Here is a 15,234-nt window from a genome sequence, read left to right as displayed (position 1 = left end):
CTGTGGTGAGTCAACTAGCCTCCAATTCTCAAGGAGGAAAAGATATCTCGGGCAATTTCACACTGTTTCAGATACTGAGCAGAGCTGTCAGTCTTGTTTCCATCACCTTAGTCATTAAGAAGAAGTCTTGATTTTGCAAATGTGTGAGTTTATCACAAATATTTTCAATTTAGCAGCAGAAGTTATTCTGTCATTGCCTTTTCTGCAACACATGAAGGCAAATCTGGGCTGCATGTTTGACGAGGGTTTTCTAAATGTCAAAAGTGAAAAATACATGGATAAATCCTTCTTTTGACCTTTTTTATTGTTGTCATTTTTCCTCAAGGAGTTGCAGAAAGATATGCAAGCAAATACACAGACCTTGGCAGAAATTGTGAAAAATACAGAGATGTTCTTGAAAGAAAATGGAGAAAAACTGCTACAGGAAGAGAAGATTGCTCTTGAAAAGAAGCTGAATGAAGCTAAGACCAAGTGCTTGCTGCTTAGCCAGAAGGCAGAAGAGTCCAGAAAAGAGCTGGATAAAGCTGTGACAACAGCTATTAAACAGGAAACAGAAAAGGTTCTTTGGCAACCATTCATTTTCATTTTAACTTGGCATATTGCTATAATTTTTCCTTGCCTAAGAAAGTTGACAGTTCCAGTCAAATTGTGTAGGAGGCAACTGGGGTGTGGTGGTGGCTTCAGAACTGGAGTCCTGGGAACCTGGGGATGGCAATGCAACCTCATCCAGAAACAGGGGTGGTGGTGGTTCCAGGGCTTCTTCTGGGGTTGAGGGCCCTGAGGCGAGAGGGGCATCAATGGGTGCTTCTATGGCCACATAGAATGGGTGCTTCTATGGAATGGGTGCTTCTAGGTCTGAGAGGTCTACATCGGAGGTTTCTCCTGAGGAGGGGGAATCAGAACCCTTGGTCAGGACACCCTGAGGAAGGATCCTGCAGACACCTGTCCATACCATAGAATAATTGCCTATAGATTTTCTCAATTGTTCTAAGTGTAGAGCAAGTACATTGCATAATTCTGTCGGTGTCTGTGAGCAAGTGGATGTTAATACTAATATTTAAAAAACAACAACAGAGTCCTGTTATATGGAAAGTCAGCCTCTTCTTTCACTATAGGATAACTAGACAACGGGAAGTTACTTTTATGACTCCATATGTGATAATAAATTACACACTGAGGGAAAATGCACCGTATATCTACGGGCTGATTTCTGTTCGTTGACAGGTTGTATGTGCAGTGCTACTCATGATCAAATATCGGATGGTCACCATTTTTTCCTTTGCCCAGTGCTGGAACTCAAGCAACAGCACCCATCATCTTAATTCTCCTATATTGCCTCCCTCATTGATGTAGCATTGCTCCCAAGAAATGCTACGTAGGGGCCCAGGCTCATCATGTGAGAGCTAAAATGGTGGGCACCACCGCAGCAAGCATTTGCCAGCTAAAGGGTTATTTTTACTGCTGATGTTGCCACAATCAAAACAACAGCAACAACCCCACACTTGCCAGCCACCACCAAGTTTAAGGGTGAGGCCCCTACTGAGGACTGTACAAAACTTCGAGCCAGCCCTGTATGTGAAATAACCCTCACAGGACTTTACACTCTGGTGTTGATGCCTGATTGATTTATACATTGCACTTCATAAATATTTATCCCATGGGAGTTTACACGGCAAGTTAAAACAAAGACAAGTAAATACACAATAACACAATATAAATCAATAAAGCAAATAACACAATTAAATAACAAATTGGAACAACAGAGTGAGGAACTTCATTTCCAGTATTTAAAATTCAACTTCCTTCCAAAGTTTAAAATACAACTTATTAAAATTCCTGAGAGAATACAAATGTTTTAACCCAGCGCCTAAAAGATAATAAAGTAGGTGCCAGGCAAGCCTCCCTGGAGAGGGAGTTCCAGGACTGGTGACACCACAGATGAAAAAACTCTGGCCTTGAATACACATGAGTAGCATGTTAAATATGGAATACATCTTTGTGTATACTTAGCCCTGCACACATGTGTTTTAAAGAGGAATGGGGCTAATGATACATGCAGGATCGAATCACATTTGAGACAACACTCATGCATTTTGTACTCATGTATTCACACCCAGGTACAAAGAGTCTTGTAGGAACCAGCCTTCAGAAGTGCCTCTCAGAGAAGTGGGTTGTTGTTTTTTAAATCCTTACCTTAGGCTCATCCCATGTATTGTCTCTTGTTTTAAGGGAAGGGAGAATTATTTCTCACTCCAGTGGAACTACTAGGACCCAATTCATGCATTCTGTAGTGCTGTATGGCTGCCCCAGTGCCATTCCATATGTCTAGCTGTTTGTGGGAAGCTGCTTTTGGTGTGGTTCCTCTGATTTCAGCCACATCAGCACAAATTCTCAGAGGGGGTGGGAGTGGGAGAAGATAGTGCTGGTATGCTTGAGATTGACTGAACTATGTGGGAAACCATTTCACAAACTATTTTGTGGAATAGCATTCACAGCATTTCATTTTCAAGTAGCCACACTAGTCCTAAATTTTACATATAAAATTAAAAGTAAAATAAAGTTCAGAGCCATATCGTATTTTTGAAACCAAGGAGCTTCTTTGTTTTCCTCATTGTTTTCCGGACTGTTCTAGAATTGCTGTTCTCTAACAGGTGGAATCTTTAGTTTCCAACCCAAATGTAATATCTACATTTGGACTACTGTGAATATCTACATATTAACTATCTGTGACTGAATAAGATTCAAGCTTGAACTTAAATTATGCAGGTTGCAGCTAGAGAACAGCTGGAGGAGAGTAAGAGTACAATAGAAAATCTTCTGGACTGGTTATCAAATGTAGACAAAGATGCTGAACATGGGGGCAAGAAATGCAAACCAGCAATCAAGCAGAATGGCACCCATTTCCAAGAAGGGGATGTGGAGGATTTGATGGAAGAAGACAACGAAGTCAATGGAAACTTGCTGGAAATCCAACAACAGAATGAAACGCATGTAGATGGACAGTTGAAACCCTCAGAAGATAACCTCAACACTCAATATCAGAAAGCCAAGGTACTGCACATGTATATTCAAAGTTGCTATAACCATTTATTAGTTCATGCCTGTTCTGGAAAATGCATGAAGTGGATGTAGTATGATCCAGGCATATCCCTGGGCCCTGCTGAACCCCCTTGCATGCATGGAGAGTGTTGTTAGCCATGATAGTGGCCCTGCAGGATGCAAAACAAAACCTAGTGCAGTCAAGGGACATCACCTGGGCCACTCCACTTGCTTTCCATACCTACTAGCCTCTGGTATAACTAGTGGGAGTGATACCACTTACTCCTTCCTGCAATGGAAGCCTCAGAGCATATTCATTCCTAGCTCAACCAAGATTTTTGTCAGTGTGGTATAGTGGCTAGAGTGTTGGACTGGGAGCTGGGAGATCCAGGTTCTAGTCCCCACTCGGCCATGGAAGTTCACTGGGTGACTTTGGGCCAGTCACAGACTCTCAGCCCAACCTACCTCACAGGGTTGTTGTTGTGACGATAAAATGGAGAGGAGGAGGATTATGTACACTGCCTTGGGTTCCTTAAGGAGGAGAAAAGGCGGGATTGAAATGTAATAAATAAATCTCTGGTTCTGAGCGGAAGGTGCTCAAAGCCGTTGAAAACAGAAGCAAGCCAACAGGAAAACAAATATATTGAAGCACAGCCAATCAGCTTGATCTGGGAGCAGGTTCCATGTGAAAGTCAATGTGCTGACACAACTCCTGTGAGCATGAGGACGTCCTCAATGATCTGGTTCACACATAAGGACAACCCAGAGTACAGGTTCAGTGTGGGGTATTGTTGAATTGTGGGTTGTTGAATCATGCGTTATTGTTATGTGCGAACCCTGCACTATGGTTGAACTATGGGTTGTTAACGATGAACAACCCATGTTCGGTTCACAACCCAACAACAAACCATGGGTTCTCTTCCTGAGTCGTTCGTGGTTAACAACCCATAGCTAAAACATAGTGCAGGGTTTGCATGTAATGATGACTCATGATTCAACAACAACCCATGATTCAACAACGAACCATGCTCAACCCATACTCTGGATTGTCATTTTGTGCAACCCAGGCCTCAATTCAGTGTTATGGGAAGCTCTGTGTATGCATACCACTGCATACATGGAGCTATCCCTGATGTGAAGGGTTGGACGACAGGACTTCCCTTGCCTCTCCACCCCCCTGCGCCACAAATCTGTGCACCACAGCTTTGGGGAGGTGCAGAGGGGTGCAAGAGGGAGGGGAAATCTGTTCTGCCAGCAGTTCCTTCCTGCTGGCAGAATAACACTATTGGATATTACCTGAAGTCAATGAGGAAGCCCTTCAGTGCACATTGACATGTTTGCATGCAGATTTCTTCTTGGGGTTGGAAAATAGGACTACTTGGTATATCTATGGCACATAATGTTTTGAATTGTTTAATGATTCTGAGTCATCTTTAAGAAGTATTTCTATTTGATATGAATTTTTGAGAGAACTGCTCAAAAATTGGTCATATACTGGAGCAGAATGCTGATTATGTGTATATTGGATTCCCCCCCCCCCCCCCCAGGCTCAACATGAGAAGATTATTTCACAGCAGCAAGCTGTCATCATAGCTACACAGTCAGCCCAAGCCTTGCTTGAGAAGCAAGGACACCATCTTTCTCCAGAGGAAAAAGAAAAGATTCAAAGGAACATGAAGGAACTGAAGGTGCAATACGAAACTGCTTTAGCTGAGTCGGAGCAGAAGTTGAAGTTAACTCGTTCTCTGCAGGAGGAGCTTGAGAAGTTTGATGCGGACTATGATGAGTTTGAAAGCTGGCTCCAGCAGGCGAAGCAAGAACTTGAGAACCTGGAGAGCGGTGCATCTGACTCTACTGGTATTATCGTCAAACTGAAAAGGCAGAAGAGTTTTTCCGAAGATGTCATTTCTCACAAGGGGGACTTGCGGTACATCACCATTTCTGGGCAGAGAGTATTAGATGCTGCTAAGTCATGTAACAAAAGAGAAGGTGTCAGATATGACGAAGAAGGTATTGACACTTCATCAACTTACACAGAGGTACAGAATAAGCTGGACAGTGTAACTGGTCGCTTCAAATCTCTCTACTCTAAGGTAAATTGAGTGTGCATGCATGTGGAGTGTCTGTGCATGAGATAAAACGATTAACTCGCCAAATGGTTGCACAAAATTGAAAACAGAAAGCTTTTTGTAGAGGAGGATCTTGTCTAATATTTTTTCTTGCTGCCTCTCTCTGCATCCTTTGTTTTCCCATTCTCAGGCCAGATTCAGATATACAACTGAATTGGGGATCAGGATTGGATTGCAGGATCATGCATGTCCTTCCCTTACCCTCTCACTTTTGAATTCCCCCAGGCCCCTCTTCCCAGTTTCAGTGCTGTGGTTATTAATTTCATGTTTATCTTCAGAAGTGCAATGTGACAAACACTTTCTCCCCCCTCCCCACGCACACATTATCCTCACTACATCCCTGCGAGGTAGGTTCGGTTGGGAGTGTGATTAGCCCACGGTCACCCAATGAGCTTCAAGGCTAAGCAAGGATTTGAACCAGGTTCTTTCCTGTCTGACATTCTCAAGAGTTACACGTGGCTAATCCCAAACCGGGTTACCATGAAACCAGGAATCTTCCTAAACTCGAACCAAAAATTCAGATAGAATCAAAGTTTGGGCATTGAATTTAAGGGCATCACCTGTGTCATGTTAATCTGGTTTGGCAGCGATCCTGATCCCTCAGCCAGAGTTTCATTTATACAACTGAACTGAGTCTTACAGTGCCCTCCCTTGCATTTTTATTCAGAGGCACACCCCACTGTCTTCACAGGGTCTTACTCTCTAGAAAGCTTGTTTAGGGTAGCAGCCTTAATGTTAGTGTGCCAGCTGCAGCTAAATGATACCAACCCGGTATCAGCACAAGATTGGCAAAAATAGTAGTTAAGCATTTGTGGAAGGGGAAAAAAGTCAGACACACAGGATTGCTATGTTACACTACATATTAGTATATATATATTAGTTCCTATATACGTATTTTGCTAATATTCCCATATACATATTATGCTAATACCATACATGTTACACTACATATTAATATATATATTAGTTCCTGTATACATATTATGCTAATATTCCCATATATATATTATGCTAATAACATACATGTTACACTACATATTAGTATATATATTAGTTCCTGTATACATATTATGCTAATATTCCCATATACATATTATGCTAATAACATACATGTTATACTACATATTAGTATATATTAGTTCCTATACACATATTTTGCTAATATTTTCCTATTTGGTCTCTTTGGGAATCTGTCCAGCATCAGTAGCAAACATTACTCAAATACAGCTGAAAGGACCTAATGACAAATTCATAAAATGAAGCTGAAAAGACCTTGCAGGGGTGCTACTCATAGACATTAATGTACAAAGGACTAGCCTCATACTATCACATTTTAGGCGCTTTATTCATTTTGAAACACAAAGGATCAGTAAAATAGTATCTTTATTGGGAGCAACCAGTGTTCACAATGCAGCATGTGGATTTTGAATTGCACAGAACTCTTCCTCCAACTGGGTGTTCAGGAATATGAAAATCAGTAGTAAGCCTTATCTGTCTGATTGAAACAGGTCTCTTGTAAGAGACTAGAAGTAAAGAAAAACAGAGTAAATCCTTATATTAGCAAAGATGGAGAATAACTTTAGAAAGCACAATAAAGATGGTGCCTTGCACTAATGTTCTTACTCGTTCAGGCTAAAAGAGACTTGTTTTATGAGAGCTTTGTTAATTACACACAAGTTTACACTTTAGGTCTTTTCACTGCATATAAAGATCAAAGATACAACCTTGTCTAGAAATCCTACAAGTTATAATGGACACTGTCTCCTACAATTTAAAATTTTGACTTTTAAAATCTGACCACTAGATGGGACAAGTGCACCAAACACACACACGCGCGCGCGCGCACCCCCCCCCTATCTTGTCATATCCAACTGTCAGAAGAGAAAGAGCAAAGGGATATCAGAAAATGCTGTGCTGCTATTCACTGAAAACGAATGCTTTCATTTAATAAAAATGCTCCACGCAATATTTGCATAGAACAGTTTCCTATGAGAATGATAAAGAAGAGCGTGATCTAAGACGACCATGCTTTATCATTCTCATAGGAAACTGTTCTATGCAAATATTGCATGGAGTATTTGTCATCTGGCACTATCCTTCCAGTGGGGAAATCAGTTTATTAAAAGAGCAAATCAAATCAAGATAGTGGTAAACAATGAACACAGCAGAGGACTCTGGCCTGGAAATGGGGGATAGGTGTCAGAGTAGAGTGGGAAATTGTGTTAGGAAAGAATCACAAGGAACAATATCAAAAGTTAAGTGGACCCCAGGTTATCATCAGAGCTGAGACACACCAACATGAGCTGAAAGAATAAGAAATGACTGCACAAACTCTAAGGCATTTAAAAGGTAAGAAATAAAGAGAGCAAAAGGCTCGATGGCTTAGAGGCTGGACCTAGGATGGGTTAAAACTAAGGAAACAATGACTTGGTTCCCGCAGCTGAACAGAAGGTGCAGGGAGGTTCCTTGTCTTTTGATTAATTGTTCATCTAGCTTGCTATATAGAGTGGCAAAACAAAACAAAAACAAAGTTCAAAACAAAAAAAGTGTCATTAGTAGTACTTGACCAGTCTGACTTTTCTAGGAGGTAGGGACGCTTCAGGATTAGTCCATTTTTCTCATCAGGGCTTTTGATTGGCCAATTCAAATGTACCCTTGTGGGTTAGTCAACTGGATGGTGGCATGGCAATCAAGCAGACCCGGGATGTAGGGAGCAATCTTCTTTAATCAAGGAGAAAGCACATATGTTCTATGATTCCTTTGCCTCTGTGGTGGTTCCAGAGCTTTAAAAACATTCCTGGCAGCTCTGAGTCTATGCCTTCCAGAGCAAAATGGATTCTTGAACCAAGCTGTCAGGGTAATGTCAGTTAAATCCATAATACACAATATGCATGTCAGGCAGCCATCATGTACGGGGCACCTGTATAACAAAGTAGCTGTGAATGTGCAGGTTTGTGATGACTTCTGTTACATTACTTAATTTTAGGGTGGTATTGGACATTGTGGGACTACAGCAAGAATAGACATATCTATGATTTGTCATCTGCTTTTTGTACTTCTAGTGTAACAGCCAAAGAGGAAAGTCAAGCATTTTCCTTTTGTGAGCTGACCACATATATGGTTCCCATTTATCTCGTTCGTGTGTGTGTGTGTGAGAGAGAGAGAGAGAGAGAATTCCCTGCAGAAGTAGAGAATTCTACAGATATATGAAAAGGGGATATATGAGCCTCTTGTTTATTAATGCAGAAAAAAATTCAGTATGCGTAAGCAAAATGTTTGAATGATTATAAGACATTTTGAAGTCTTATCTAGTAATTAAAAAATACAACTTTAAACAAATCTTTCTCCTCTTCTGTCCCCTTCTAGTGCAGTATCCTTGGAAATAACCTCAAAGACCTGGTAGATAAATATCAGAATTATGAGGATGCCTCAGCTGGGCTATTGTCAGGACTCCAGGACTCTGAAAAAGCTGTGAATAAACAACTGTCTGAGCCAGTTGCTGTGGATCCTAAAAATCTCCAGAGACAGCTAGAAGAAACCAAGGTAAAATGAGTGAAAAATATCTGGACTTACTGTCATTAAAGCAAGAGCTGTTTACAGGCCAAAGAGGGGCTCTGTGACACGCCCCTGCCCCATGGTGTGTGTGCATGTGCCTGTTGCCTTTGTGGATCATATCCATTAAACTTCATTCAGATTTAACATATGTGTGCTAGTTTTTACAGGAAAGAACAGGAAGTGTCCCATTGGAACATTTGACCAATATGTGGTGGGAAAACATGGGAGACAGGAGAGGAAGACAACACTAGCTAGAATGCTTCAGTGAAAGAGAAAGAAAGCATGGGCGAGAACCAATGAAAAGGGCAATTAACCCAAATAAAGAGCATTTTTTTAAAAAGCCAGGTATTGTAAGTTAAAGCTGCCTTTTGCAGCTGACACACATCGCTAATAATCCATCAAGGCATTGACATTGGCAGCATGAAAAGTGAATAATCTTTTTACTGAGATTAGCTGTTCAAAATATTCTTCGGTGCCCAAGGCCAGAGATTGGTTTCTAGCAACGACAAAGGCTATGGTTCTTCTTACAAAACTCACCTCCAAATGCCCTAACAAAAATTATAATTATTGTAGCAAGCACAATAATAAATAAATCTTGGCATAACAGAGTTGGTACATTATTGAGACAGCAGGTTTCCAAAATCCAACATTGGGAATCTTCCTGGTTTTCTTGTGTTATACTGAAATCCATGACACTTCCCTGGGTGTAAATCCCAATAAAATCAGGAAAATTTACTCCTGTGTAAACTTGCATGGAGTTGGGTTGATAGTGCGGAAAAGAGCAGTTCTTAGCAATGCTCTGTTAGACATAGTGGAAATTACTTCCAGTTAAACATGCATAGCATTCTGCCCATTAACCACTGAATGTACGCTATTCTCCTCTGAATCATCTGGCCTAGTATTTCAAGTCATGCCTCCAGATCAAATGAACCATCTCATTCTGGTTGGCAGGTTGCAATGAAACAATGGAAATGCCTTAGTTTTGCAGATGCATTTGTGTGTGTGTGTGTGTGCATGCATATATATGCACACACATGCACACACATGTAGACACAATAGAAGTAAAACAATTGTGGCTGCTGGTGGTAATTGCACCTCCATTAATCTGAGGATCGTTGAAATATGTGAAGCCATTTGCACCCTCTATTCTGTTGCATGTGTAGCTCATCCTGTTTTTCAGCCTTGCATTTCTCATTGTTGGTACAGCACTGTTGAAACGCTTCAAGGGAGAAGTCCCACATCCCTACATTCTATCACAGGCATGTTTGGGTTTTTGTATGCTGAAGAGTTGGCTGCTATTACAAGGCAGATTTCATGTTTCAAGGTAGAAGCTTTAAAAAGCTCCCTTTTCAGGCTTTTCCAGTATTTGGAGTGAATGAATATTCTGACATCCTCTGGGTGACCTTGGGCTACTCACAGTCCCTCAGCCTAACCTATAACCTACCTCAGGAATTGTTCTGAGGATAAAATGGGGGAACCTAAATCCAGTACTCTTGGTCTTCGTCAATGCACACACTGGCAGCAGGAAAAATGCACACACAATGCACACACTGGCAGCAGGAAAAAAACAACGATTCAGATATTTTTGTGGGAGAAAAACCATAGAAGGTTTTTATAGAAAAACCATAGAAGGCATGGACATTTATTCAGCAAAGAAAGAAAGGAAGTTTTAAAGTACAGTAAACGCTCCCTTTATCTGGAGTTCTTTTATTCAAATCCTCCAGATTCAAGATAAGCACTACACCTTGTGACATAAAGCAGAAGTACAGATAAAGGTGGAGCGGAGTGCTCTGCTGTTGCATCCTGCCCACTTTACCACTCCAAAGGCCCCGACATAACATATTGTATTTTGTTATATAACAAAATTCTCTTCCCATGGATGGGTGCTTCTTTCATGTGACACGAAAGCTCTGTTTTGATGGTTGATTGTGGGAGTGTGTTTTTATGAAATCTTTCATTACCGTGGCTGCCGTGTTGCAATTATAATTTCCAACATGAGAAACATAGTCATTGATGCTGGAATGAAGAAAAGAAAAATGGCATGATGGCTATTTTGACCCTTTTTCAATTCCTGTTTTTCAATTGCAGAGCTGGCCATACCATGAGGTAAGGCGAGGTGGTGGGGTTTGGGTGTCAGTAAGTGTAGCAGCGTGGGAAAACAGACAGGTCTGGCCCATTGGGCTCCATTCACTGGGAAGTTCCCCAGTATGTCTCACTGAAATGAACAGGATCTGTGCAACAGAACAGTAGGCATCCAGACGTCTGGGCTGCAAATTCTACTTGCCCAAGTCAAAATAAGAGCATAAGACCTGCCTATGCTGGACCAGACCAAGGGTTCATTTATTTCAGAACCCTGGCATCCAGAGTGGCATCCAGATCCCACTGGGAAGTTCACAAGCAGAACAAGATGTAAACAACCATCTGTATGCTGACTGTTTGTCATCCTCTTATGTCTACCAAGAAATCTTACTGTTATTGTTTGTATAAATATATATTAAAAAAAATACTGAGCAATATAATTGAAAATTTACAGGTGCTTCAGGGGCAAGTGTCCAGTCACCAGGTTGCTGTAGAGAAACTGAAAAAAGCAGCGGAAGTGCTTTTCGACACCAGAGGAGAATTACTGCCAGACAAAGATGAAATCCAGCATACGCTGGGTAAGATGAGCAACTCTCTCCTTAATTTCCTTCTGCCATTGCTCCTAGATCTGGAGACTGCACAAGATATGCTGCGATGGTTGCAGCCTTTCTTCTCCTTTTTCTCCCAGAACTTATCTGTTTTTTACTATTGTTCTTTGGTTGTGAGCATAGGGCACAATCCAGCTAAAGTTAAGCAGTTTTATGTCCCATTGATCTCAGTGGAAGTGCTTCTCATGGAATCATAGAGTTGGAGGGGGCCTTGTAGGCCATCTAGTGCGACCCCCTGCTCAACGCAGGAAATCCGGAGCTAGAGCATCCCCAACAGGTAGCTGTCCAGCCTTTGCTTGAACACCTTCAGTGACGGAGAGCACATGTTTAGCTCAGTAGGACTTAGTAGTGCTTATGTTTGGCTGGATTGAGCCAGTGTAGAGTAGCGGTTGAAGTGTTGGACTGGGACCCGGGAGATCCAGGTTTTAGACCCCACTTAGCCACGAGGCTCATTGGGTGACTTTGGGCGAGTCACTGACTCTCAGTCCAAGCTACCTCACAGGGTAGTTGTGAGGCTAAAATGGAGAGGAGGAGGGTCATGTAAGCTGCCTTGGGTTCCTTGCAAGAGGAAAAAAGGTGGGATATAAACCTAACAATAAATAAATCCATACATACTGTGCCGTTATATTTTAGGGCCAAACTGCACATGGCAGTGGCAGATCTGTGTATTGAAATGCGGGTCTATCCCAGTCTGAAGCAGAAGTAAATGAACTGGTTTAAAGAGCAGAAAGGGTGCTTGGGCTCTGTGTGTGTGTGTGTGTGTGTGTGTGTGATGTGCTGAAGCAACTTCTATGAGGCTCCCAATGACTCCCATTCAGCCATTGATCAGTTTTCTATCTGCTTAGTTTCAGCAGCGCTTCAGCTTCAAGTACGCCTAGAGCACTGGTTGAGCACTTGTGTTTATCAAAAAGCAGGCTCCCATGCCACATTGCAGCCTGCTTTTGGAACTTGTGGGAATTTCCAAATCCATATTGTGACGTATCGTGGGGCAGGGGGTGGGTGTCTTCTGCTCCAAGGCAAAAAGTCACCTTGGGCATATGGAATTCCTAAGGTAGCTTTGAGCGCTGTGGCCACAAGTTTCAACAAACATACCTTAAGAGTTAATAGCTTCCCATTTTATCACACATCTAAAAAGGTAAGGTTAAAATTGCCCCCACATTTATTTTAGATCACTTACACCATTCATGTCCAACTTCTTCCACTTGGCAGAGGGGCCCACCCCTCGCAACGATGACGTCATCCTTCTCGAAAGCATTTTCCCCCACGCTAAAGGACCCCTTTCTTGTGCAAACTGTGAGGGCATTCCTGAGGAATAAACGGGGTGTCCTTTCGTGCTACTGAGACAGGTGTCTGCTGGCTCCGAAGCTGAATGCTGCCGTTGGCCCAGGCAGTGCCACTTCCCAAGAAATGGCTTGGGAAATAGCACTGCCAGGGCCGAAGAAACTGTACATGAAACTGTTTGTACATGTACAAAGAAACTGTACATGAGGTGCCCTTTTTCGAGCCAGCTCGTAGAACATTAGCCTTCCCAGTGCTGGAGTGAAAAGATGCCACATGGGCTTTATGATGACCCAGGGGCCCTGGGGCACCTTTTCAAGGAGCGCTGGGAGGGATGAAGTGCACATTTTGCTGGTTCGAGTGGGGGTATTCTTGTGTACAGTTGTTGGACCTGGCAGCCCCATTTCCAGATCAAGTTCTCAGCCCACAATGCTCCCTGGATCAGATATCAAGGACTAAATGAAGGCAGCTGGGATGCAGCCCAAGATCTACCAGCTGACTATAAACTGTGTGCATGGTGAAGCGCTATTCTTTGAACATTTATAACTCGTGATAGAATAACTCTTCTTGACTAATTTGGAATCAGCTCAATATTTATCAGCATTTGGAAGAAAACTTGTTGGTTACTTGTTACTAAGAGTTCTCTCCTTCCTTGTAAAGTTGACATGTGTACTGAAAGTTCTGTGCTCATGCACCTTATCAAATGTCTCCCTGTCCCCCAGGAGTTGTAGTTGCCAGAATCAGCCATGGCAAAGAGCTGCTAGGAAATTCAGTCGCAGAAAACATTTGCAGGACATAATCAAGAGAATTGCCCTAAATAGAGAGAAGACACTTACCAAACAAAAAGCTGGTTGGTCTGGTGGTTTGGTCGCATAGTTCAAAGCAATCAATGAGAGTTTAGTTGAAAGTAAAAAGTTAACATTAAAGACCTTCTGTGTATGTCAAGTCAGCCTGTACACTGTGCATGTACAGAATTTCATTTCATGATCTGAAAAAACTGGGGGAAATGACACTCAGTCTGTAATATATCCAAGTGTTACAAGCTGTACAAATCTATCTGAACCAGGTAATCATGGATTTTGGTGACATCTCTACTTATAACAAACAAAGATGTTGGCTCAGAGAAAGTGTTACCAAGAAATGCGGGGGTAATGACCAGTTAAACTAAATTTTGGATTCAGGGCTGATCCTGTGGTTTCAATGAGCAAAAAACCCCTAGAGTTTAGAGAGGATAATATCTGAGCTGACCAAGGTTTCTTTTTAAAAACATAACTGTTCTGCTCTAGCAGACAAGCCATATGAGATTACTGGAATATGTATAAAGGCCTAAAGATACAAGAGAAAACTGGATATGCAGACTTAAGCCTTTAATTCCTTGGTTTCAACCTTGAAGTATGTGAAGTCTATCTGTTTAACATCTTGCAGTTACAAGTTCCTGTATTAAAATATTGCTATACTCTTCTTCTTATGCCTGTCAGTGCTTAACCTGCTAGATTTTTGGTGGTTTGTTAGTCAGTGCTCCATTTAACATTTTCCTTCCAGCTAGTTGTGTGTAATATTTGCTGCATGAAGAACGCGTAAAAGAAAGATGTATGGTTTTGTGGAAGACTTGATGCAGCATTTCTAGAGACGAAGTGCATAAAAGCCAAGTTTTTATGCACTTCATAAAAACTTTATTATTAGACTATAACATAGTTTTGAGTGACTGATAGAATTATCCCCTTTGTGGGATAGTGATATCAGCTGTAAAAATCATTTGGTGAGAACAGCAAATAAATTTTTCTTTCATAGAATCAAGTCTTTTGGTGTCAGCAGTCCTTTAAGATTGTTGCTTTTATATAACCTTCTCTTTTAGATCGCTTTGCAATTTACCTTAAGTGGCATTATTAACAGAGTGGAGCCACCTGGACTGTTTTATCGCAAGGCTCATCTGCTTTATTGTACGTCACTTTTAGGCACACATGCCAGGCATAGAGGGAATTGCATGTTCTTAAGCCCTTGAAACAATGGGCAGTATCCAACGGTGTCATTTTACAAACTCAAATAGTGCTAGTGGACTTCCGCCGAATCTTTCAGTCCTGCAAGTGGTTGTGCAACCAGTTCCGCGATCAGTTGCACACCAGGTTGCACAAGCGGAATGTGCAAATGGTTGTGCAGCTGGTTGCACACTGGGTTGAACAAGTCAAATGCACAACCACTTGCGCAACTGCGCTTGTGAAAACTTAGCTGTAGTTAGATTCTCCTCTTGCATTCAGCACCTAGTTTCTGCTAGTGCAATGTCATTTATGCTAACAGAATGACATAGTCGGATACTGCTCATTGTTCTCAGAGATGCATAGCACATTATTCTAGTCAGAATAATGATGAAGACATCCGAGGGAGCTGGCTCTGTCCCTAGATTCAGCTCAGGGCTTAATCAACTCTAGACCCAGGTCTACTAGGAAGAGACATCTTTTGGGATGTTCACACCATCATGAATTGTTCAGCTTCCAAACAATATAGGCATTTAAACAGGCAAAGGCCACTATATTGGGGGGACGGGGACT

General features: G+C 41.8%; 1 protein-coding gene across 1 annotated transcript in view; it reads left to right on the top strand.

The window, feature by feature from the left end:
* Positions 1-15,234, top strand: part of LOC146359210 (dystonin-like) — a 422,334-nt gene that overhangs the window by 272,565 nt on the left and 134,535 nt on the right. Inside the window, exons 47-51 of the mRNA XM_084826836.1 lie at positions 326-559; positions 2,767-3,051; positions 4,587-5,132; positions 8,535-8,711; positions 11,257-11,380. Coding sequence (XP_084682962.1) covers positions 326-559; positions 2,767-3,051; positions 4,587-5,132; positions 8,535-8,711; positions 11,257-11,380 — 1,366 coding nt within the window. The remainder of the gene's footprint in view (positions 1-325; positions 560-2,766; positions 3,052-4,586; positions 5,133-8,534; positions 8,712-11,256; positions 11,381-15,234) is intronic.

The sequence above is a fragment of the Heloderma suspectum genome, chromosome 1 (assembly GCF_057233095.1).
Source record: "Heloderma suspectum isolate Gila_16-S chromosome 1, 16-S_ref, whole genome shotgun sequence".
NCBI lineage: Eukaryota > Metazoa > Chordata > Lepidosauria > Squamata > Helodermatidae > Heloderma > Heloderma suspectum.
The sequence above is the reverse complement of the archived record's forward strand: the minus strand, read 5'-3'. Positions and strand labels throughout refer to the sequence as shown.